Source organism: Elgaria multicarinata, chromosome 6, assembly GCF_023053635.1.
Source record: "Elgaria multicarinata webbii isolate HBS135686 ecotype San Diego chromosome 6, rElgMul1.1.pri, whole genome shotgun sequence".
In the NCBI taxonomy this organism is placed as follows: Eukaryota; Metazoa; Chordata; class Lepidosauria; order Squamata; family Anguidae; genus Elgaria; species Elgaria multicarinata.
In genome coordinates, this window is record NC_086176.1 from 120364915 (window position 1) to 120389891 (window position 24977).

Genomic DNA, 24977 nt, shown 5'->3' on the forward strand with positions numbered 1-24977 from the left:
GTTTGTAATCCGCCCAGAGAGCTTTGGCTTTGGGGCTGTATATAAATGCAATAAATAAATAAATAAATGTCCCAGGTTTTTTTAAAAAAATCCTTAATACAAATATGCTCAGTATCACCAAGCAAATTGAAACAGTGAACTCAGTTAGGATGAAAATTATAGAATTTAAAACTCAGGATGCAATTGCAGCCCTAGTTTTAATGGCAGTTGCGAAAAAATTTGCAGTTTTCGCTGTAACTGACCTGTCGCAATCTTCAAGAAGAAAGTTCACATAATAATCAGTTGGACGCCCTGGATAAGGCAATAATAAGAGGGTAATTAGCTCTTGACGAGTATTTCTGTACAAAGAACAAAATAGCAGCACGTGGGCCACAGATTTAATATTTACATCTCCACAAACACGTATCTGATTTTGAGACAGAGTTCTTCTATCGCGGCCTTCAAGTACCACAGAAGGAAGCACATTAAAACGTGCACTTGAAAAAGCTGTTCTACGTTTAGGGTATATGAGCTGCTGTTGATACGCCGGTGTCTTATCCTGGAACTGGACGAGGACTGTTTGAGATAAGGGCTCAATTTCCTCATTATGGACAAGCTATTTTGTCATTTAATGTCCAGTAAACGCTGTTTCAATATTTCTTTAGCTTTGAAAAAACCTAGGCCTAATAAGCACTGAGCTGAAAAGCCAACTCAGTTTAGCCTCTGATTAGCAGGTTTCATCCAGCTGCCTTTGTGGGTGTCTCTCCATGTCAGGGAGAGGAGACCCGGGGCAATTAAATGCAGCCGCAGCCAGTAAGACATCTTCAGATCATGGGCATTTGGGATGATGAACATAAGAACATAAGTGCTCTTGGCTGGTCAGACCAAGGGTCCATCTAGTCCAGCACTCTGTTCACACAGTGGCCAACCAGCCATTGGCCGGGGATGAACAAGCAAGACATGGTGCAACAGCACCCTCCCACCCATGTTCCCCAGCAACTGGTGCACACAGGCTTCCTGCCTCGAATACTGGAGATCGCACCCAACCATCAGGGCTGCTTCCTTCTCTTGCTTGGGCCAGTGAGGCTACGGCAGCCCAAGTGAGTCCCAGCTGTGCCTCATTCTAGGCACAGCAGGTTGGGATTCAGGAGTGAGGTTTTCCTGGCGCTGATGCTTGTGGGTACCAAAGAGGAGAGCAGCCCCTGTGCTACGGGTGTGGTCCATCGCTTCCTGCACAAGGCCCCATAAGGTTCCATGGCTTAGGAGCCACCCTTCCCAGGGGCAACTCCCCACAGGCCAGGGAGCAGGAGAGCACCTTCTGTCCCGGGATTCACGCTGATGGACCTCTCTTGCAGGAGTGACGTACGGCCAGCTGGGAAAAGACGTGACGCTGACGTGTGCTGGAGTGAGTCCAGGGTAGGTGTCTATGAATGGTCCTGGTTCTCTTCAGAGGAGCAGGTGGAAAAGGAAATGTTGGCGTACCCTGGCTAACAAACCGTCACTGCCTCGTAGTCACATCTGAGTCACAAGCGGTAGCCATTTTTAGTGCACCCCATATTTATTCCCCCACCCCCGGGTTTCACTGCCACTGCCCTGTGCCGAGAATACAGATAAGGGAAAATGCGTGTGATCTTCCCGGCCAGTTTTGCAAGTTTAATTGTGGCCTTAACATTTTTGTTTGTGAAATACAGTCTTGACGCATGCTTTAAAAGACACAAAAGAATGCCTAAATCACCGGTAGGGAAGCTTCTTGGGCCATGGGCACATTTGACAATTTGAGAAATTGTCCTGGGCACCACCACAAAATGGCTGCCATGGGACTCCCGACAAAGGACAAGTAAGCTGGCCAGAAGACAGAATCCTAACACTGGGGGCAAAACTGGACAGAAACCCACGGGGAGCATGGAGGGGCGGGGGGAGACGGAGACAGAGGGGGAGAAAAGACTGAATCCTGACCCCTGGACTATGTCATAATAGTTCATATTTAGGGGGGGGTTGTCTTTTTCTGTTTGCTTTTCGTCTGTCAAGGTGTCGAGATTGGACGTCACAAACAAAATCTGAATAATTTGCATAGAAGTTTTAAACTTTTAAGGTGGCTCTGCATTTTAAGAGCAGCCCTTCCGGGGCCGTGCCAGAGGCCTTCCTGCCCCGTCTGCCATCCTGCCCCCAGTGTGGCAAACCAGCTGCCCCCACGAAGCCCACATGTTTAAAAACGTTCTGAATGTTTAATGCTGCACTATTTTGATACTTTCGTTGTTGTATTTGTGTGCTTGGTTATTTTGTGGGGGCATTTTGGGGTTTGTATTTATGATTGTAAACCGCCCCGAGGGCAGTTGAGAAGTTTTAGGATCTTTTACGATGCTTTTAGGATGTTTTTTAGGAAGTTTTAACAATGTATGATATGTTTATAATCAGTATTTTATACTGATTGTTGTTCCTCGCCTCAATCAAAATGGAGAGGCGGGTAAGAAATGAATTTGTTATTGTTATTGTTACTGTTATTATTATTATTGTTATTATTATTATTATTGGGCAGTGTACAAGTCTAACAAATGAAAAATAATAATTAATAGCACCCTCCGGCTCATGCTTCCAACTACTGGCATACAGAGGCACATTGCCACGGACACTGCGGGAAATACTTAGCTAGGGTGACCCTATGGAAAGGAGGACTGGGCTCCTGTATCTCTAACAGTTGCATAGAAAAGAGAATTTCAGCAGGTGTCATTTGTATGCGTGTCGCACCAGGTGAAATTCCCTCTTCATCACAGCAGTTAAAGCTGCAGGAGCCCTGCCTAGCTTGACCCGATACAGGCAGGGCTCCTGCAGCTTTAACCGTTGTGATGAAGAGGGAATTTCATCACCAGGTTCTGCTGTAGGGTGGATTCCTGCACTGCGCAGGGGGTTGGACTTGATGGCCTTTTAGGCCCCTTCCAACTCTACTATTCTATGATGCTTTGATTCTCCATATATACAAATGTCGCCTGCTGAAATTCCCTTTTTAATACAGCTGCTAAAGGTCCAGGAGCCCTGTCCTCCTTTCCATAGGGTCACCCTAACTTAGCCCTTGTGGCTAGTAGCCACGTCTTTTCCTTTCACCCCTACTTGCGGTACATTTCCTCCTGCCCCTGCCCCAAATCAGGCTACCCTGAGTACTGATATCGCCCCCTCTGGTAGGAGTGTGCCACCGCTGCCGCCTCCTCCTCCTCCTCCACTCAGCCTCAGGAGGGTGCCAGGCTGGGCAAGGTGGGCTGGAGCGGCTGTGCGAACGCGCAATGGGCTGGCCGGGCCCTGCCGGGGTCGGCCGCCCCTCCTGCCTCTCTCTCTCGCCCTCACTGCAGCTCTCTGGCTTCTAGCTCCACAGCGACCTGGCAGTGGAACGGCGCCCCAGCGCTGCCGGAGGACTCCGCGGTCCAGCAAGGCCAGCTCTTCCTGCCGCACGCCGAGCTCTCCTCCGAGGGCCTCTACAGCTGCCACGACGCCAGCGGGCTCCTCCTCAGCTCCATCACGCTCCGCCTCGGCCGTAAGCTCGGGCTCTGCTGCTGGCGAGCGTCCCTTGGGGAAGCACAGCCTGGGCGGGGGGATGGTTCCGGAAGCCCTCTCTCAGCTAGGCTGGTGCGAGCTTTTCCAGGATCCAAGGGGCAATCCGGTGTGGTGCTGGCCTCCTCTAGAGTTGGCGGTTGCGCTCCCCCTCTAAGCGGCGCCTTTATTTATTTATTTATTTAATTACATTTATATACCGCCCCACAGCCGAAGCTCTCTGGGCGGTTTACAACATTTCCTTCCCCTGCAGGTGCGCCCGGGTTGCCCTCCATCTCCTGCAGAGCTTCGAACTACGAGAACTTCTCCTGCTTCTGGGCTTCCAGCCTTGAGACATTTCTGCCCACCAAATACATCACCACCTACAGGTATGGCTCCGTGTGTGCATGTGTGCGGGTGTGCGGGTGCATGTGCGCGCGCGCCACGGAACGGAGAACACGGAGACCAGCCCGTGAGCTCGCACGCACGCACGTGCTCTCCCTGCGCCCGCTTCCCCTGCACCTCTGCCAAAGCGGCATCTCTCAGAGGCAGTTAGGGGACGTGGTTTCGTGCCAGAATCTGCCCTGATGGGGCTCGCTCCGTTCCCCGTCGCGCACACAGCTCCTCCTTGCTCCCAAACTCTCCCCACGGTGCCCAGAGGGGCTGGACTCTAGAGCAGGAGGTTTCTTTTGCATGACAGCCACGTCCCACGCAGAGGGCGAGGGCTTCCCTCCTGGGCCAGCTGCCTTCTCCGTAGCTGTGCATCCCGGGGGAACGTGGCAACTCGCTGCCCTCCAGCGCTCACGCGGCGCTCAGGCCTCTGCTTTGCAATCCAGTTGCTGTGGCAGAAGGCGGTTGGGGTGAACTGGGGCGTCGATCTGGGTTTGGCTCTCCTGCCTGCAACTGGACACGCGCCCTAAATGGGAATGAACACCCCGGGGCAGATTCCTTGGGGCGGCCTTCTGCCTCTTGCAGGACCGTGATCCACGTGGACGGCGCGTTTTGTGTTTCTATGTGTTTGATTTCTGTGGTGTGGGTGGCTGCTGTTCAGCTGCCTTGAGCACCATTCGGTGGAAAGGAGGGGCTCCGAACTGAATGGATGATCGACAACCTCAGAGAGAAGGTCTCTGCCTTGAGGAGCTTGAGACCTCGAGGTCAGTCAAGCGGAGGCAAGAAAGGGAGCGGAGGGCGACGGAGGTGGAGCCAAGTGCGGGAGGCGGGGGGGGGGAGGAGGAGGAGGAGGACGCGGGATCAGTTCATTCAGGCTTGGTGTCTGTAGGGCGGGGCTGGGGGGAGGGAATTGTGGCCCTCCAGCTTTGGGCTACAAGTCCCATCACAACTCACTATCCTTGGCTGTGCTGGCTGGGGCTAATGGGATTTGAAACCCAGGAGCATCTGGAAAGCCCCATGTTCCCCACCTCTGCGCTGGGGGAAGAGGGCCTCAGGGAAGTGACCAAGGGGGGGAAAGGCCTTGCTGCTCGGGGAAGAGGGCAGCATCTTCCCAAAGGGCTCTCTCCAGTGTCACCTTTGGACATTGCTTTACCAGTGAGCCGGGGAGAGCTCAGCACCACAGTTGTTGCAGCTATGAGCCGGGGGCCACTTGAAAACTGAAACCCCCTGTGCGTGCGCGTGCATGCAGTGGTGTGGGGGTTTTGAGCAGCTCCATCCTGTGCGATGCCATTCATGGGAGCAGGTTGCTTTCCTGAACTGCTAAATGCCCAAATAAGCGGCCAGTCCTTGCACACGAGTTGATCCTGAGCCGGGATTTTTGTTTTTCCCCTGGAGCCTCTTAGTCCTGTCGCTCTAAGGTCCCTCTTGCCCGGCCCTTGCTAGCGTGCTTCTGTGATGGCGCCGGAGTTTGAGGCACGGCTTGGATCGCGCCAGCTCACTTCTCTCGCTCAGGCGCCTTCCGGGACTGACCCAGGCAGGGCAAAGCACTCGGGGGGGGGGGCTGCGATGGGAGCTGTGGGGGGGGGCTGGTGCTCTCCCCCCTTGCATTATTCTGACTGGACGTTCTCTTGCCCCGCAAAGGGCAGCAAATTGCCAAGTCTTTTTCCAAACCCTGTTCTCTGGCCACGGCCCTTGGAAAGAAGACCTTCCCGAAAACGTGTATCCCACGGCTTTCCATCGCTCCTTCCAAATCGATGCTCACAGAAAGATTTGACTCTCCGGGTAAGGGGGGGGAGGCAGCTTGCAGAAAAGGGGAGCTCCGATTGGCCTCCCGGCATTCCAGAAGGGTGGAGTCACGGTGCCGCGGCGCAGGGAGGGACGCTCCAGGCCCACCGCCTCCACCGCAGCAAGCGAGGGCGCGGACCCTGGGCGCGCTGCTGCCGGAATTAACGAGGCCGTAAAGAAGCGAAAGCCGCGCTGCCTCGTATAAAATGGGGGCTCCCAGGCCAGCAGGCTCAGCTGTCCGACACGGGGCCTTCTGCACAGGCAGGGCCTGGGGGACGCTGCCAGGTTTATTAGCCAGGGCTGGCGGGGAGTGGGCTGCAGTAAGCCCGGCCAGCCGTTCGAGGCAAAGCGCTCGCGGGCCCTGGCCCTGCGTCCCAGCCGTTCATGCGAGCCTTTGGTGAAGAAGGAGGCCTGCCCGGGATGGATGGGGTGGGAGCCCTTCTGCAGGAGGAGCTGCAGGCACCGCCTGGCCTGTCGCTCACCCTTGCTTCAGCCACTCAGAAGCTGGAGGCAGAAGCTTTAAAGAGAGTTGAAAAGGGGATTGAGAGAATCATGGCTTTCCATGGCGCACTGCACTGTGGCCCTCTGTGGCCTTCAGCCAAATAGCTTTTGCAGAATCTTTCACCTCTGCAGGAACCTGTTTCATGGGAGCAAAAGCAGGATGAGCGTTCGCACTGAGAGCAGGGATCCCTCCGAGAACCTCCCGCTCTCCAGAAGAATCTCACCTGTGTTCTGCATGATATTTATTTATTTATTTATTTTATTACATTTCTATACCGCCCCCCAGCCGAAGCTCTCTGGGCGGTTTACAACAATTAAAAATAGTAAACATTAAAAGTACACAAAATTTTTAAAAAACATAAAAACAGTATAAAAACAACAGTATCCATTTAAAACAACAATTCTTGGGTCCATTAAAACAAACTTAACGTTATTAAATGCTGCTTAAAATGCCTGGGAGAAGAGAAAGGTCTTGACCTGGCGCTGAAAAGATAACAATGTTGGCGCCAGGCGAGCCTCATCGGGGAGATCATTCCACAGTCGGGGGGCCACCACTGAGAAGGCCCTCTCCCTTGTTGCCATCCTCCGAGCTTCCCAATGTTGAGCGCAGTGTACGGGTAGGTTCATGTCGGGAGAGGCGTTCCATCAGGTACTGTGGTCCCAAGCCATGTAGGGCTTTATAGGTTAAAACCAGCACCTTGAATTGGGCTCGGAAACATATAGGCAGCCAATGCAAGTGGGCCAGAATTGGTGATATATGCTCAAATCTTCCTGTTCCAGCTATCAATCTGGCCGCCGCATTTTGCACAAGCTGCAGTTTCCGGACCGTCTTCAAAGGCTGCCCCATGTAGAGGACGTTGCAGTAATCTAATTTGGAAGTTACCAAAGTATGGACAACTGAAGCTAGGTTATCCCTGTCCAGATAGGGGCGTAGCTGGGCCACCAACCAAAGTTGGTAGAAAGCACTCCGTGCCACCGAGGCCACCTGTGCCTCAAGTGACAAAGATGGTTCTAGGAGAACCCCCAAGCTACGAACCTGCTCCTTCAGGGGGAGTGCAACCCCATCCAGAACCGGTTGAACACCCCCCATCCAATCAGAGGAACCACCCACCAGCAGCATCTCAGTCTTGTCTGGATTGAGTTTCATATAAATGCTGGCGTCGTCTCCTCCCTGCATACCAAAAATGGGATTAAGAGGGAATGCGTGAGATGTGTTTTTGGTATGTGTGAAGGATGTATGAAGTCAGAGCCCTTGCCCATCTACTCCGGTGGGCAATGGCTCCCCAAAAACCGGGACGGGGAGCTGCAGTCCTTTTAACTGGAATTGCCTAGGCTCAAACCTGGCCTCTTCGGCATGCAAACCAGGTGTTTTATCCCTGAGCGGATTTCCCACTGCCCACTTCAGTCCAGGACCCTCACGGAGGGGTGCTTGAGAGACATCTTCTAATGCTGCGTTTTCTCAGTGTGTTCTCCTCCTTTCCTTCCAGGGTTTAAGGGTCCTTAAGCTCCACCTGCCTAGCTTGGTTTTGTGCCTGATGTGAAACTGACCGATGCAATTGACCCTGAGCCCAGAGTTGGTGGCACTCTGAGCATCTCTGCAGCAGTGCCTGCAAAACATCAGGTGCAAAGTTGGGTTGCTGCCCTTAGGGGCACGGCCTCATGGGAAATGCCCCACTGGAGGGAGCTCTTTCTCAAACCCGAAGATGCTCTGAGTGGCGAGGGATTTCGTTATCTTGTTAACATGGCTCTGGGATTTCCCCTCCTGCCCTGTGGACTGTTGTGTGTTTATTGTTGGCTGCACAATGAATGAGCCTATTCAAAACTTGGCCCCATGCACAGAAGGCCGGCGTGTACCTACTTTCATAGAATCATAGAATCATAGAATAGCAGAGTTGGAAGGGGCCTACAAGGCCATCGAGTCCAACCCCCTGCTCAATGCAGGAATCCACCCTAAAGCATCCCTGACAGATGGTTGTCCAGCTGCCTCTTGAATGCCTCTAGTGTGGGAGAGCCCACAACCTCCCTAGGTAGCTGATTCCACCGTCGCACTGCTCTAACAGTCAGGAAGTTTTTCCTGATGTCCAGTCGGAATCTGGCTTCCTTTAACTTGAGCCCGTTATTCCGTGTCCTGCACTCTGGGAGGATCGAGAAGAGATCCTGGCCCTCCTCTGTGTGACAACCTTTTAAGGATTTGAAGAGTGCTATCATGTCTCCCCTCAATCTTCTCTTCTCCAGGCTAAACATGCCCAGTTCTTTCAGTCTCTCTTCATAGGGCTTTGTTTCTAGACCTCTGATCATCCTCGTTGCCCTCTTCTGAACACGCTCCAGCTTGTCTGCGTCCTTCTTGAATTGTGGAGCCCAGAACTGGACGCAATACTCTAGATGAGGCCTAACCAGGGCCGAATAGAGAGGAACCAGTACCTCACGTGATTTGGAAGCTATACTTCTATTAATGCAGCCCAAAATAGCATTTGCCTTTCTTGCAGCCATATCGCACTGTTGGCTCATATTCAGCTTCTAGTCACTCCCTGCTGCATTCAGAATGTGACTGGGGGATTCTGCCCTCCATTGTCAATGGGATGCACCCACCTCTGGTGTAGAGCACAGCTGCAGTTACAAGGCACAACGGCGGGGGGGGGCGGTGTACAAGCAGCAAGCTTGATTCCACTCAGGTTCTCATTTTCCCAAGGCCGAATTTGTTCCACGTTAGATTGTAATTATTATTGTTTTTGTCCAGATGATTCGTTTGGTGCATTTTTATGTGTGTGGGGGGGGGAACCACATTTTTGTACACATTTTTCCAAATTTATTTATATTTATTTGATTTATTACATTTATATACCGCCCCACAGCCGAAGCTCTCTGGACGGTTTACAACAGTTAAAATATTGTGCACATTTTTGCAGATGGACACATCGAATGAAGTGTTTGTCCCAATCAAATGAAGCATTTTTGTACATAGTTTTGCAAAGATACATTTTTGTGCACTTTTTTCAGACAGGGCAAGTATTTTTTTGTGAATGAATTTTTTGTATGTTTTTTTTTAAAAAATTATTTTGTTCTGTAAACTGCATCTCAGATCTTAGAAATGTTTAGAGTTTGGCTTTGAGCTGCGTTCCAGTTCGTGTTTAGGTTCAGGAAGGTCCAATTTGGTACGTTTGCACTGAAATGTGAAAGAAACTAATTCCTCACCCGTCGTTCCTCCCGGGGCCCAGCCGGGGCAGTGCTGGGCTGGCACAACACACACACTGCACTGGGGATTCTCAGTGCCAGCAACAGCACCTCCTGGTGCCACCCTTGAGCAGTATGACAACGGGACCCATGACCCAGGGAGGTGGGTGGGCTCTCCCACACTAGAGGCATAGAGTCATAGAATCATAGAATAGCAGAGTTGGAAGGGGCCTACAAGGCCATCGAGTCCAACCCCCTGCTCAATGCAGGAATCCACCCTAAAGCATCCCTGACAGATGGTTGTCCAGCTGCCTCTTAGGATGCCTCTAGTGTGGGAGAGCCCACCACCTCCCTAGGTCACTGGTTCCATTGTCGTACTGCTCTAACAGTCAGGAAGTTTTTCCTGATGTCCAGCCGGAATCTGGCTTCCTTTAACTTGAGCCCGTTATTCCGTGTCCTGCACTCTGAGAGGATCAAGAAGAGATCCTGGACCTCATTCAAGAGGCAGCATCTGTCAGGGATACTTTGAGGTGGATTCCTGCAGCATTGAGCAGGGGGTTGGACTCGATGGCCTCATAGGCCCCTTCCAACGCTACTACTCTATGATTCTATGAGTCTTGAGTTGTCACCTGCTCTGGGAAGAGAGTGTTAAGTACTTAGCAGAGTTTAAGTAAACGCATATAAGCCTTCAACCCTTTACTTGACGACAGAGTGCCCTCTCAAAAGAAATACTCACAGACGTGGAGTTTCTCCAGTAAAAGAGTTTGCTGAGGCATAACAACATTCCAACACATAACCTTCCATTGACCAGCAGCAATGAGAGAAAGAAACGTTCAATATGTACAACTATATATACATTCAGAAACTAGATGATAACACTATTGTATCAGTCAATTATTCAATTAGGGATGAGGGGGGGAACGTCTCCCGTTATCTTTGACCTTTACAGTTTCATCATTAACTAGCAACACCTGCTGTGATACTAAAACGCTATATTATTAAGTATATTAAAATGCTTGAAAACGTTGCACTATTTGCCCATTATGTAATGACCTATCAAAGACCGGGAGCTATGCCCAGAGGCATGGTGGAATAGTCAGCAGGGAGATTAGCACTGTCTACTATACGAGCTGGCTGAATTGCACAAAGTAAGAGTACTAGTTTGTCGGGAGGATGTCATGATGTTACGTATGGTTTGTGGTTGTTTTATCATAGAATCAGAATAGCAGAGTTGGAAGGGGCCTACAAGGCCATCGAGGAATCCACCCTAAAGCATCCCTGACAGATGGTTGTCTAGCTGCTTCTTGAAGGCCTCTAGTGTGGGAGAGGCCACCACCTCACCAGGCAACTGATTCCATTGTCGTACTGCTCTAACAGTCAGGAAGTTTTTCCTGATGTCCAGCAGGAATCTGGCTTCCTTTAACTTGAGCCCGTGTCCTGCACTCTGGGAGGATCGAGAAGAGATCCTGGCCCTCCTCTGTGTGACAACCTTTCAAGTATTTGAAGAGTGCTCTCATGTCTCCCCTCAATCTTCTCTTCTTCAGGCTAAACATGCCCAGTTCTTTTAGTCTCTCTTCATAGGGCTTTGTTTCCAGACCCCTGATCATCCTGGTTGCCCTCCTCTGAACACGCTCCAGCTTGTCTGCGTCCTTCTTGAATTGTGGAGCCCAGAACTGGACGCAATACTCTAGATGAGGCCTAACCAAGGCCGAATAGAGAGGAACCAGTACCTCACGTGATTTAGAAGCCATACTTCTATTAATGCAGCCCCAAATAGCATTTGCCTTTCTTGCAGCCATATCGCACTGTTGGCTCATATTCAGCTTGCGATCTATGCCAATAAACGTACATTGATTGATTGATTGATACTAAAACTCGGACTCTATGCCAAGTCCAGTTTTATTCAGGGCTTATCTTTCTGTAGATAAATTTTCTGCCCTGACAGATAGTCCCTCCTTCTGGTCAACCCTGGCATTACCCTGCAGCAGCTGACCAGTCCCTGGTAGCCTCTCCCTTTGGAGAAAAGGTCCCAACCCTGCACTGGAGAATCAGTGCCGGCTCACAGTACGGGGCGGACCACCCGTCCACCCACCCCTGGATTCTGCAGCAGCATTACTGGTGTAACAGAGTGAATTACAGAAAGTGCTGTGAGTGCTACAAAGACCTGAGTTGCACGTAGACATCCCTCCCGCCCAATCTCTAGTATTGGGGAGAGGGGGGAGGGAGAAAGATTTTTGAACACTGAGCTCATGTATGTGAAGCAACATTCCATGCACTTCGCATATATTTGGTACAGCATCTGGCACACTCAGTCAATGATGTACAGTGGTGTGCAAGCCGCTTCTGCTCTTGAGGTGGGGGAGCTGTTTCTCTAAGGCTTGGGGCAGCCCAGGGGCCCTCGATTGCAGGCCTGGCTGTTCCGCGCCCCACCGCTCCAGCCACTTCCTATCATGTGAGCATTTTTATTTAGGGATCACTGGGTCCCAAACTCCCTCCATCTCCTGTTTAAAATGTTCTCCGTGCATCTGGGAAAGACCCCAGAAAGGGTGGTCAGTGCCGGGCTAGGGGCCCCATTGGCCTGGCTTTTGCTGAGGCTGCTTCATGCGCCCCCAAGCATGTGAGGGGCTGCCTCGTACAACCAGCTTCTCACAAGGCTGCATGGCAGTCAAGCCGTGGTTGGCGTGTAAGAGTAGGCCCTGGGTTTGCCCTGTCACTCACAGGTGGCCAAAGAAATGCCCCTGCTCATCCCCATCTTCCTAATTCATTGGACCGTAGAGTGGAAAGGGGCTTCCAAAGGTCATCTGTTGCCGTCCCCAGACCTGGAGTCGCAGCCTTGGGGCTGCTATGAAAGAAGAGTTGGACACAGAGACGTGGCAGCCCTATGGAGAAGGCCCTACAACATTCTCTCTAGGCTGAAGTTGTGCTAAAGCCAGATTTCTCAACACATTCTCTCTCTCTCTTTCTCCAGGAAAAAACAGCTGCCTGGAAGCGAGAACCGAAGGTGAGGTCACGTAGTCCAGCCCCTTGTTTCAGGATGGGCTGTCCTCGTACTCCCAAAGTGTCCCCAAGTGAAGCAGTCCTGGACCTTGGGGGTGAAACTTACTCTGCCCCCATAGAGGATCATGGCCACTGGAGGCTTTCGCTTTTTAATCAGGCATTCAGGCTAGTTTTGTTTGGGTTTTTAATCACTAGGGCCCATAGGAAACACCCTTTTCACCTCTAATAGCTACTTCTCCTGAGCAGGGTGGCAGAGTTGCATTAATGAGCGTCATTGGACAGGGTGGGTGGGTCTGCTCCTCTTCTTGCTGCCTGAGGTATGCTGAATATAGGCAGGATATTATTATTATTATTATTATTATTATTATTATTATTATTATTATTATTATTATTATTCATCTTATGTGCTGCTCTCACCAGCTCCCATATTTTTCACCACCATGTTTCCTTCTGAAATGGCCACTTTAAAAAAAATCATGGCCCCAATATAGCCATTTTTTAAAAAATAAATAAATAAACACACAATAGCCTTTGCTTTGCAATCAGAAAAATGGAGGGAGGCAACTCCCAAAAGATATGACTAATCATCTGGTACTGTGTTGTGGGAATATCCCCCCCCCACCCCAGGCTGCAGGAGGGGGTTGGATGTTTGAATGCTTCTCTGTATTTTAAAAACGCAAACTCCCTGCCTGTGGAGAAGGAGCACTCAGTTGTGCTAGTTTTCTAACTACAGGGAGCTTTATTTGTTAATGTCTAGAAACATTCCGCCATGAATCCTGCACCTGCTTCCTTGTGAGGTGCTGCGCAGCCCTGACAGAGCTCTGCCGCATGATTTTTCTGACTGCATAGATCGTCTCTAAGAACATCAGAAGAGCCCTGAGGCTGGATCAGACCAAGGGTCCATCTAGCCCAGCACTCTGCTCACACAGCGGCCAGGCAGCCATCGGCCAGGGACCAACAAGGCAGGACGTGGTGCAACAGCACCCGCCCACCCATGTCCCCCTAGGGTGCAGCCAATTCCCTTGGGCACCATCATCACTGTGATTAAGACTTCTTATGAACTTGAAAACATGCCTGTTTCTTTTCATCGCTTTTGCTGGCCCTAAAAGGAAAGGCCCTGTCTCGGCTGTTTCTACTTGGACCAACACATCCGGCTGCCATTTTTGTCCTCTTCGTGGGGTGGGTTAAGGAAGGGGATGGTGATTGCTCAGCAGAGCTGTGTGGCCAGACTCTCCCACACTCGAGGCCTTCAAGAGGCAGCTGGACAACCATCTGTCAGGGATGCTTTAGGGTGGATTCCTGCCTTGAGCAGGGGGTTGGACTCGATGGCCTTGTAGGCCCCTTCCAATTCTACTATTCTATGATTCTATGACTAGTATTTCCACAAAACTCTTCCTACTCCTGCTTTTATATGGACAGGTCCCCAACCAGTGACGTGGGGCTGTGCGTCCAGGATCCGGCCCAGCCGTTCTCCTGCACCGTCAGCAAGTCCCAGTTCTGGAGTTCCTATCGCATGAACGTGACGGAAGTGAACCCACTTGGCTCCAGCTTCCGGCTCCTGGACATCACCGTGCAAGCCATCAGTAAGCTCTGCCTTTTGGAAGGAGGAGAGGAGACCTGGGCCAGGCTGGGCAGGTGGGGGGGGGGGGCGTTGCTGCCCCTTAACCTTGGCTGCAACCCATCGCCACGTCAGTCAGAGCAGGAGGGAGTTCTCCCCTAAGCCAAACTGGTTTCAGACCCTGGCTGGATTCTCTCTTGCCACATCCTCTCCTGCTTGGCTTGGCTTTCCCCCTGTAGCCGCCTAGACCTCTTTGTTCTGCAGGCTTATTGCCAGGGCGGGGCAGAGATGCTGCGTGTTCCGGAACTGGCAATAATTCTGCGTTTTGGCCCTTTGTTTATTTCTGACGTTTGGGCCCTGTTTCCTTTTCAACCTTGGTGGTTCAAGGCAGCCAAGATCAGGGCTGGCCTAAAACACAACACCAATACAAGCCTGTGCTGATTGAGACTAATCCTGCAACCTGAAGAAATGCAAATGGATGGAGGGTTGCATAATTTATTTTCTTTTGCATATTTTTCTGAACACGTTTGTGTTGTTCTAGTTTTGCTTGCCGTGGGCTCAAAGGGAATTGCATCCAGCCCCCTGACTGGCTTCTGAGACTTCTCCCCCACACGCTTCCAAGCCCCTCTCCTCATCCACTTTTGCTTCTCTCCTCTACCCCCCCCTTTTGCCCCCCTCAGGCGTACAGCCGTTCCTACAACAACAGGTTATAAATTACATGAAATCATTGCAGTCATAATTTTAATAAATTATCAAAATTCAAATGTTGTCAGATTAGATTTTTCTTCTGTGTGTGAGAGACAAGGGTGGAGCCTCTTTTAAAAAGTACAGTTGCTAATGGCATTTTTAATAAGTGTATTAAAACCATAATTTATTTATTTTTTAAAGAAGAAACACAGCAACCATGGCGCAATTATTAAAAAACATAAGAAATGCCATGCTGGATCGGACCGAGAGTCCATCTAGTCCAGCGCTCTTTTCTCACAGTGGTCATAGAATAGCAGAGTTGGAAGGGGCCCATAAGGCCATTGAGTCCAACCCCCTGCTCCATGCAGGAACCCACCCTAAAGCATCCCTGACAGATGGTTGTCCAGCTGCCTCTTGAAGGCCTTGAGCGTGGGAGAGCCCACAACCTCCCCAGGTGACTGGTTCCATTGTCGTACTGCTCAGCTGTCAACAACCAGCTGTTGACCAGGGACCCACAAAAAAGGACATGGTGCAACATGTTCCCCAGCAACTGGTGCACACAGGCTTACTGCCTCAGATACTGGTGGTAGCACATAACTGTCAGGACTAGTAGCCATTGATAGCCTTCTTCTCCTGGAATTTATCCAACCCCTTTTAAAGCCATCCAAACTGGTGGCCATCACCACATCTTGTGGTTGTGAATTCCATAGTTTAATTATGAGCTGTGTGAAGAAGTCCTTCCTTTTATCTGTCCTGAATCCCCTACCAATCAGCTTCATGCGATAGGACTCCACTGGGTTCTAGTATTTTGAGAGAGGGAGAAAAAGGTCTCTCTCTCCACATTCTCCACACCAGGCATCATTTTGTACCCCTCTTTCATCCTGCCCCGGTCTCTGATGTGTCGGATGCTCTAGTTCAAGTGGGGAGGAGGATGTTGGGCCATGGCTCCCCAGTTCCACGTCCAGCAGCTCCACCGTCTTTGTCTCCCCAGTCAAGCCTGACCCCCCGGAGGGCCTGCGGGTGGAGCCGGTGCCGTCGGCCCCCAGACGGCTGCGGGTGAGCTGGGAGTATCCTTCCACCTGGCCAAAAGAGCCGCACTTCCAACTCAAGTTCCGGCTGCAGTATCGGCCCGTCATCGACAATTCGTGGTCTGTGGTGAGTTGAGAATGACGGGTGGGGAGGAGATACGCCAGGGAGGGGCTCCGGTTCACCCCATAAGCAATGGGTCTGGTTGTTTGTTAAAGATTTATATTCCAGCTTTCTTCCAAAAGTGGGTCCCAAAGCAGAAAGCAGCAGAGAACAAATTCACAGTTGATTATCTGACATCCTGCCTTGTTCTGGACAGCCTGCACTTAGTGGGCTCCGTCACACCTATGCTCCTTTCCCCCTCGCTCTGGCTTTGAGGGTGGGGTTGGAACAGTAAAAAGTCCATTCAACCAACTAAGCACAGGAGGAGGAGAAATGCCCGGCCCTCCCCTTTTGTAAGCAAGACTCCATTCAAAGCACACACACCCAACAAAGGAAAAAGAAAGAAGACAGCACTACACGGAGGCTTAAAGGCACATTAAATCCAGTTGGGTGTGTGTGTGGAAATCCAGACTTTCCCTGCACCAAAATAATATGCAAAATGGAGGAAAAGGGGCGAGATGGGTGCAGGACAGGGGTGACATCATGTGAGACCCCTGCTGCAATACCAGATGCCAGATGTGGAGAAAGTGCGTTAAACCACTGGTGTGATGGAGCTCATAGTCAGATCCAGTGTACTTGGTAGTTTTGAATGCAAGCATCTGTATCTCCTTAGTGTGACGTACTTTGTGCTTACAAATGTTGTTTGGACAGAAGTTTTGCATCCAGTCCCCTCCGAGCTGTTTTCCCATCCCCTCCTCCAAACGTTTTCAGAAGTTCAAAAGTACTAGGAATGTATTAGGAAATAGGAAATATTTCGAAATTTGCACACAACTGCCTGTTTGGCCAGCTGCGATCAGCCTTCTCTGGAAACTTATTGGGGGTTCTGTTCCAAGAAAGTTGACGCTAGCGGGGGGGGGGGGGGGGGGCTGCCCTGGAGATGTCAGGAAAATCTTCCTGATTGTTAGAGCAGTACAACAATGGAATCAGTTACCTAGGGAGGTGGTGGGCTCTCCCACACTCGAGGCCTTCAAGAGGCATCTGGACAACCCTCTGTCAGGGATGCTTTAGGGTGGATTCCTGCATTGAGCAAGGGGTTGGACTCCATGGCCTTGTAGGCCCCTTCCAACGCTGCTATTCGATGAGTCTGTGATTCTCCCTCGTTACTGATCTGGTAAAGTGCAGCTGCAGGAGGACGTGGGGATACAAATCGAGGGTCTGCTCTCGTTGTTGTGCGGGGCATCCGGAGACCCAGCTGGCTCTTCCATCCCCTGCCATGAACAGAGAAGGCACCCTAGAATCTCACCAAGGAGAAAGACCCTAGAATCCCCCCAGGCAGGGGAGGGGAGGGGAGGGTCCCGGCCACGTGCTGCGGCTGATCGCTGTGCGCCCCCTGGGTTGGCAGGTGGAGACGGCCAACGTGTCCGAGGTGATAACGGATGCGTTCATGGGCTTGGAGCACGTGGTCCAGGTGAGCGCGAGGGACTTCCTGGATGCTGGGAGCTGGAGCGAGTGGAGCGCGGAAGCATGGGGCGTGCCTGCCACCGGTAAGTACGGGAGGATGTAGGGGAAGGGACGTGGCTGTGGAGAGCGGGATGGTGCCTGCCTGTGGCAGGCCAAGTTGGTGGGACTCCTTTTCCTTGGGCGTGGGGTTGTGAGTTGTCTGGCAGGAACCAGGGCAAGGGAGCTGCCTGCCTTCAGCGTTTCCTCACGCCCCGTCTCACGGCGGCCCCCATTAGACAGGTCTGCAAATCCCCTTCTCATTTCCCCCAGGTTCTCCCCTGCCCAAACCCATTAGCGAGAGCCCCCACGGCCCCGTCCGAGCAGGTGGGGGGCTGCACTCCTCTGGAGGGGCTTGGCGTCCTCTGCTCTCCAGGCCCTCCATCTCTCACTTGCCTCTTTTCTCAGGACTAACTGCGGTGCCCAGTGAGGCTGCCACTGCAGCCGTCGAGTCAGAGAATCCAGCCGAGGGCCCCTCTCTCGCCCCCCAGAATGAGCCTGTTGGTACGTACGAACTGCACACGCGCACACACACACACACAGAGAGAGACAGGCACACAGAGCAGACCTTGGCTCAGGAGCGATGGGCAGCACATGCTTTGCACCCCAGGACTTTTCAAACAATGCTCAAGTCAATCAGTGCATTATCCTGGGCAGGCAATTTGTAGGGTGAAGCAGGGAGTTTGTTCAGCCCTCCTGTAATAGGGTGGACCCTATGGAAAGGAGGACAGGGCTCCTGTACGTTTAACAGGTGTGTTGAAAAGGGAATTTCAGCCAGTGTGACTTTTATGCATGCAGCCCCTGGTGAAATCCCCTCTTCATCACAACAGTTAAGCTGCAGGAGGTATACTAGAGTGACCAGACACAAAAGAGGGCAGGGCTCCTGCAGTTTTAACCATTGTGATGAAGAGGGAATTTCACCAGGTGCTGCATGCATACAAACAACACCTGCTGAAATTCCCTTTCCTATACAATGGTTAAACTTACAGGTGCCCTGTCCTCCTTTCCACATGGTCACCCTACCTGTAAGAGTCTTCTGGTCCTCTGTCACCTTCCCACTAACAGCACACAACAACTCTATCCCTTGCTTATTTACTCAGAAGTAAGTAGGACAACCCTTTGCGGGACAAGCCTCAGGGGTAAGCAGGACTGAACCACTCAGCAGCTTCCTCCTCCTCAGATCTCGCCCCGTCTCCCTGGCAGGAAAGGCTTCTATCTCCGATCAGCTGCTGACTGGAGATGCCTTGGAGAGAAGCTGGCGGGCGGATCAGTTGGCTTGCAAGGTGGGGTGCTCTTGTCCTTGCAGGCCACACTGGGAGCAGCCAAGGGCCCCAGGCAGCCCCGCCCATAACCACTGACCCTTCCTGTTCTGCATTCTCTGTCCGGTTCAGCTGTCAAGAGACAACCACTTCCAAACCATTTATACGCATCTGCTCTAGATGATGGCAGCTCTCTGACCTTCTCCCTCCTGCCTCTCAGTGAGGGCCCGGGTCATTAAAAGCGCCCTGAGGCTGGATCAGACCAAAGGCCCATCTTGTCCAGCATTCTGTTCACACAGGGGCCAACCAGATGCCTCTGGGAAGCCCACAAGCAGGACATGAGTGCGAAAACCCCCTCCTGCCCATGCTCCCCAGCACCTGGTGCACATAGGCATACAGCCTCTGAATACTGGAGGTGGTGTGCAGCCATCAGGACTAGTAGGCATGGATAGCCTTCTCCTTGTCCCTTTTACAGCCATCCAAAGTGGTGGCCATCACTCCATCCTGTGGTGGTGAGTTCCATGGTTTTACTCTGTGCTGTGTTAAGTACTGTCTTTCGTCTGTCAAGAATCTCCCACCGTTCGGCTTCATGACTCCACTGGGTTCTAGTATCATGGGGCAGAGAGACAAACGTCTCCTGATCCAGACCTTGCATGACTTTGCGCACCTCTATCTTGCTCCTCTGCTCCAGCGTCTTCTGTACTTTTTCCAGCTCTACAATACCCCTTTTAGGTGCAGTGACCGGAACTGTACACAGAATTTGAATATAGGCTTTATGATGTTGGTGGTTTCATTTTTGATGCCTTTCCTAATTATGCCCAACATGGAATTTCTCCTTTTCACAGCAGCCGGCCCACTGGGCTGACATTTTCATCAAGGTTTCCACCACAACCCCAAGATCTCTTTCTTGGCCGGTCACCCCTGGCCTAGATCCCACCCACTTACACTTGCTTACGTTGAACTGCATTTGCCATTGGGAAGCCCACTCTTCCAGTTAGGAGAGATTCTTTGGGAACTCCTCACAATTCCATTTTTGTTTTAACCCCCCAAAACAAAATCACATTGTCAACAAACTTGGCCACCTCACTGGTCACTCCTGACTCCAAATCATTTATGATTTTTTTTTTAAAAAAAAATATTTCGGAATTATATGATTCCGTATTGGGCATTCAGATGCCTGACCCTACACTCGTGTTTGGGAGGGCCATGATTCATTTGCAGGCGCTGTTGGAGAACTGCAAAGTGTCACATTTCCCTTCTCTTTCCAGCAGGCCGCAGTGACCCCACGGAGAAGGTGGCGGTTCTGGTGTCACTGGGCGTCTTTGCCTTCTTTGTCCTGGCTGTGATTCTGGTCTTTGCCTTCTTGATGTGGTAGGTGTGCTAGGCCCGCCATGGGAAGGGAACCGTGGGGAGGGGACTGGGCCTTGGGAGAGGAGACGCCCCTTCCTCTGGGCCCCTTTTGCGAACATATTTCATTTGAGAAGGTTTTGGGTACGACGGGCTCCATGTTTTGGGGGTTCTCAGGAACATACCCCTGGTGGTCCCCCAGTCCAGCACCACAAGCTCCTGAGTGAGCAGGTGACTTCTGGCAGGCAAGGGGTGGCTGGTGCCCGGCCTCTTGTGTTTAGCTGGCTGGAATCCACCCTGGTCCTTTTATTAATGATTTGGACGAGGAGGTGCAGGGAATGCTGATCAAATTTGCAGATGACACAAAATTGGGTGGGATAGCTAATACCCTGGAAGACAGAAACAAACTTCAAAGTGATCTTGATAGGCTGGAGTGCTGGGCTGAAAACAACAGGATGGAATTTAATAGGGATAAATGCCAAGTTCTACATTTAGGAAATAGAAACCAAATGCACAGTTACAGGATGGGGGATACTTGGCTCAGCAATACTACAAACGAAAAGGATCTTGGAATTGTTGTAGATCGCAAGCTGAATATGAGCCAACAGTGCGATATGGCTGCAAGAAAGGCCAATGCTATTTTGGGCTGCATTAATAGAAGTATAGCTTCCAAATCACGTGAGGTACTGGTTCCTCTCTATTCGGCCCTGGTTAGGCCTCATCTAGAGTATTGCGTCCAGTTTTGGGCTCCACAATTCAAAAAGGACGCAGACAAGCTGGAGCGTGTTCAGAGGAGGGCAACCAGGATGATCAGGGGTCTGGAAACAAAGCCCTATGAAGAGAGACTGAAAGAACTGGGCCTGTTTAGCTTGGAGAAGAGAAGATTGAGGGGAGACATGAGAGCACTCTTCAAATACTTGAAAGGTTGTCACACAGAGGAGGGCCAGGAGGGGTGGAGTTGGACTGGCCTTGCTTAGAACCCAGCAGTGGGATCGAACCATGTTGCGTTCATCAGGCCCAGCACCCTGTTTCTAACTCTGGCCAGCCAAATGCCCTCTGGAAGCCCCCAGCAGGACATGAGGGCAACCGGAAACCCCCAGCTACTGATCTTCTGTAGCAGGTGGTCTCTAAATCGGGCCGTTCCCAATCACCATCATGACTCGTAACTATCAGTCTATCTGTCCTGCCTGAATTTTATACACCCCTCTTAGGCTCCCCTTCGCTGCCTTTGAAACAATGCTTTCAACCTTTGTGCCTCAGTGTCCCACTCCATAACCCTTGATAGACGTGCTCAAATGCCTCTCCAGGGCCCGTGGAGATATGGAGCAAGGCAGAAAGCCAGCATCATTTTGGAGAAGGGCTGTGGCTGAGTGGTAGAGCACCTGTGTGGCTGCAGAAGGCCCCAGGTTTGATGCCCAGCGTCGCCAGGAGAGATTTGTCCAGTTCACCTTTTAATGATCTTATTGCACACTTTTGAACCACGGTGTGAACTGAAATTCAGCTATCCGTTGAATTTTGCTATGGAGTTCTCCAATAAGAAAAAGTTTAAAAATGCAAATATTAGAGAAAATCATAGAATTGTTGTTGGAAGGGTCCACAAGGATCATCTAGTGTCAGTGGTTCTCAACCTGGGGCACTCCAGATGTGTTGGACTGCATCTCCCAGAATGCCCCAGCCAGCAGAGCTGGCTGGGGCATTCTGGGAGTTGTAGTCCAACACATCTGGAGCGCCCCAGGTTGAGAAAGGCTGGTTCTAGTCCAACCCTCTGCGATATGCAGGAAAACCAGTTAAACCATCCATCCAATTAAACCAACCATAATGTTCACAACTATGCATTGTATTAGGAAAACTACATACAGAAATGCATGTATTAGAAGAAATGTGCACAAAAAGGGTTTTGAATTTTCATACAAACTTTTTTTAAAAAAGTTCTCAATGTTTTGGGGGAACTGAAGACTGAAAACATGAGAAACTGAGAGACACCAAAATTGATGACTTGCCCATCAGGAGTGTCTAGGAAGGAATCCTGCCTGAAACCCTGGAGAGCGGCTGCCAGACAGTGTAGGCAAGCTAGATGGACCGAGGTTCTGTCTTGTTTTAAGACAGCTTCCTACATCCCCAAGTTAGAATTGAATGCTGGGGGAGGTTCTGCTGACATGGCACATTCCCCCAGATGAGGGAGGCAGTATGGTGCAGTGAATGTGGCCAGACCTGAACCGCAGAGGACCTGGGTTCCAATCTCTGCTTACCCATAAAGATTGCTGGGTGTCTTTGTGCCATCAAAAGAACATCACAACCTTTGCAAGGGGGTGTGTCCCATTCTCTCTCTCTCTCTCTCTCTCTCTCTCTCTCTCCCTCCATTTAAAGGGTCCGGGTGAAGAAGCACAGCAAAGAGGCCACCAAAAACCATGACCTGCTTGCGGCTGCCATCCACCTGAAGGCCTTGCCCAGTGAGTACAGCCCCAGGGCACCTGGGAGGGAGGGAGGGTGATGCCCCTTTCAATTTTTGTGTAGAAAGGAGGGACAGCTCTGGCAAGGCCAGAGAGGGAAACGTCCCCACTGGTTTTGTCTCCCTTCTCTTAACCATCTCCCTGGCCTCTCCCAAACCTGGTGGCCTTCACAGCCGTGGCTGCAGGGAGGAGAAGCGCGGCAGGCAGGTTGGGCTGGGATGCCTTCCTCTGTCCAGCCGGACCACCGCAGTGGGGCACCTGATGGGGCAGCCTCCAGGCACAGGCTGGTTTCAGGAGTGAGTCAAGCGCTCCATGGAGAGACGTAGTGAAGTTGGAAGCAGGTCTGGCCCCAGGTTTTGAGGGCCCAGGGAACAAGTCAGCCGGGAAAACTGCACCTCCGGCTGCTCCTTGTGGTCTGGGCCAGAGTGAGAGGCAGGAGAACGCGCAGGGGCGACGGGGAAGAGGAGGGGAGCGGCTCCAGGGGGCTCTTGTCAGCGAGCCCCTCTTGGGATGTGGGCCCACAGCAAGGGCCCGATCACGCCTACCCTGGATGCCGTCCCTACTAATACTCTCGATTTGTATTGTAGCACCACTAATAGTAGCAGTCCGGGGATTCCTACGGAGCTTTGCATTGTCCAAAGCGCTGCCCAGACGTGGCTTCGGCCGTCTCGTGACCCCTTGCGGACCCACCGTCTTCCTGTGGCATCAGTTGCCGCAGAGCAGAGCCGGCTTCGTCGCGTGCTCGCCGTGGACGCTTGTCCGTGGAAGCTGGTGGAACCTGTTCGGGCTTTCAGGTGCCACAAGGCTCTGTGCAGACGAAGGTCTCCTTCTCCCTCCGCTCAGGCCAAGTTGCAACGGGGAAAGCGCTGATGGAATTGGCAGAAGAAAGCGGTTCAGTGCCCGGCCCCGCTGCCCAAAGCCGGCCCCACAAGATCCAGCAGGGTGCTTCCAGGGTGCTTCCCTGACCTGGTGCCCTCCGGATGTGTTGGACTGCAACATCCGGAGGGCACCAGGTCGAGGAATACTCCTTGGAGAAATGGCCTTCCGTCGTTCTGGTAGCAGCGCCCACCCCCTGCCCCCTCTTGACCTCCCCTCTTTCTCCTCCTGCAGAAGCCCAGATCTTGTAGCCTGCCTCTGCCCCTCTCCAGCAGGGCAGCCCCCACCCACAAGAGGGGCACAGCGCCACTGACCTCGCCCCCTGCAGCTGCCTGGCGACTCGCCGAGGGATGAGCCGTGGGCGCCCTGCCCTGCCCCACCACCACCTCCGCAGAAGGACTCTCTGAGAGGGGCTCATCAACAGGGACCTTTAGGGGAGGCAGCTGGGCTCCGGCCCCCTCCCCTCCCCCCCACCCCTGCTTCTGAGAAAGCTCTGCCCCCCCAACCTCTTCCCTTTGCCGCAAGCCGACTGAGTGCTGGAGGCTGCCATTTCTGGACTGGTCGAGAGCCTGTGCCCAGCAAAGACTGAAATGAAGAGCTCAGCACCCACTGAGCCTGGCAGAGGGCGCCAGCTGCTGGCGGGGGTGGAAGGACTGGCACTGCTGCCCCTGCCGATCGAGGCCCCGCTTCTGGTGCCCCCCATCACTCACAGGGAGCCAAAGCGTGGCCCTTGGGACAGCGGGATGCTTTGCCACACGGGCCAGAGGCAGCATCCTTCCATGAGCCATGTGTGCTGGAGAGCAGGGCGTTCTGGGAAATCTGCAGGCCTCAAAGCATTGTGGGAATCCTGCACCCTCTTCTGGGGTTCGGGGCAGTGGGGAGAGTGAAGGGGATGGCAAAGACCTGCCTTGCAGGGGGCAAGAAGTACAGCCGGCTGGGTGGCTGGTGCGGGGGGGGGGGGGTGCGCGCGTGCTTGGTTTGGATGGGAGAATTCAAGTCCAGGTTTTGTTTTGAGGAATATCTGGCAAGCTTCCTTGCACCAGTCTTCCGGACGGCCTCAGTGTTGCTTAGTATTTCAGTGTTGCTCGCTTTTCACTAAAAGGGTCAAAGATCCGCTCGGAAGTGTGTGGGCCATCCCTGGCCAGACTTCAGAAGCTGGGACTGGGGAAGAGGATCAGGGCCAGCAGGTTTTCAGGGGGCTGCGAAGGGGGGGGGGGGCTTCAGTGCCCTTTGTTACTCCCAGTCCCTCCCCAGGAGCAGCGCAAGCAGGATCCGTTCCGCAAAGCATCTTGCTATTTCCGTCATTAACACGGTCTTGGGAACCCAGCTTTGGAGGCCCGCGATTTCCGTTCCCCTCGCGTAAAAGGGCAGGACGTCTGCCGCCCTCGGCCTCTTCGCTTCCCAGCTGCCAGCAAGCTGCTCTCCTTTTGATTCCCAGACCCACGGCACCCTCTGGGCTTTGGACCTTGAGGGCGAAGAAGGGTTCATGCAGGCCTTTCTGCATCGCGTTCCTTCTGCCTGCCTGCCTGCCTGCCTGCCTGCCTCCCTCCCCCCTCCTTTCCTTCCTTCCTTCCTCCCTCCCTCCCTCCCTCCCTCCCTCCCTCCCCCCTCCTTTCCTTCCTTCCTTCCTTCCTCCCTCCCTCCCTCCTTTCCTTCCTTCCTCCCTCCCTCCCTCCTTTCCTTCCTTCCTTCCTTCCTCCCTCCCTCCTTTCCTTCCTTCCTCCCTCCCTCCCTCCCTCCCTCCCTCCCTTCCTTCCTTCCTTCCTTCCTCCCTCCCTCCTTTCCTTCCTCCCTCCCTCCCTCTCTCCTTTCCTTCCTTCCTTCCTTCTCCTG

The 24977-nt window shown here is 52.4% G+C and overlaps 1 protein-coding gene across 2 annotated transcripts in view; it reads left to right on the plus strand.

The window, feature by feature from the left end:
- The window catches only part of IL11RA (interleukin 11 receptor subunit alpha), a 65849-nt gene extending 42335 nt beyond the window's left edge, over window positions 1-23514 (plus strand). Inside the window, exons 4-14 of one of the 2 annotated variants that reach the window (XM_063128372.1) lie at window positions 1335-1395; window positions 3336-3502; window positions 3773-3887; window positions 12314-12346; window positions 13762-13925; window positions 15579-15742; window positions 17118-17259; window positions 17621-17716; window positions 19740-19842; window positions 22186-22268; window positions 23379-23514. In XM_063128372.1, the coding sequence (XP_062984442.1) occupies window positions 1335-1395; window positions 3336-3502; window positions 3773-3887; window positions 12314-12346; window positions 13762-13925; window positions 15579-15742; window positions 17118-17259; window positions 17621-17716; window positions 19740-19842; window positions 22186-22268; window positions 23379-23395 (1145 nt within the window). In that variant the 3' untranslated portion in view covers window positions 23396-23514. The remainder of the gene's footprint in view (window positions 1-1334; window positions 1396-3335; window positions 3503-3772; window positions 3888-12313; window positions 12347-13761; window positions 13926-15578; window positions 15743-17117; window positions 17260-17620; window positions 17717-19739; window positions 19843-22185; window positions 22269-23378) is intronic. The other variant, XM_063128373.1, reaches the window with a different exon arrangement.
- Window positions 23515-24977: the final 1463 nt, after the last annotated feature.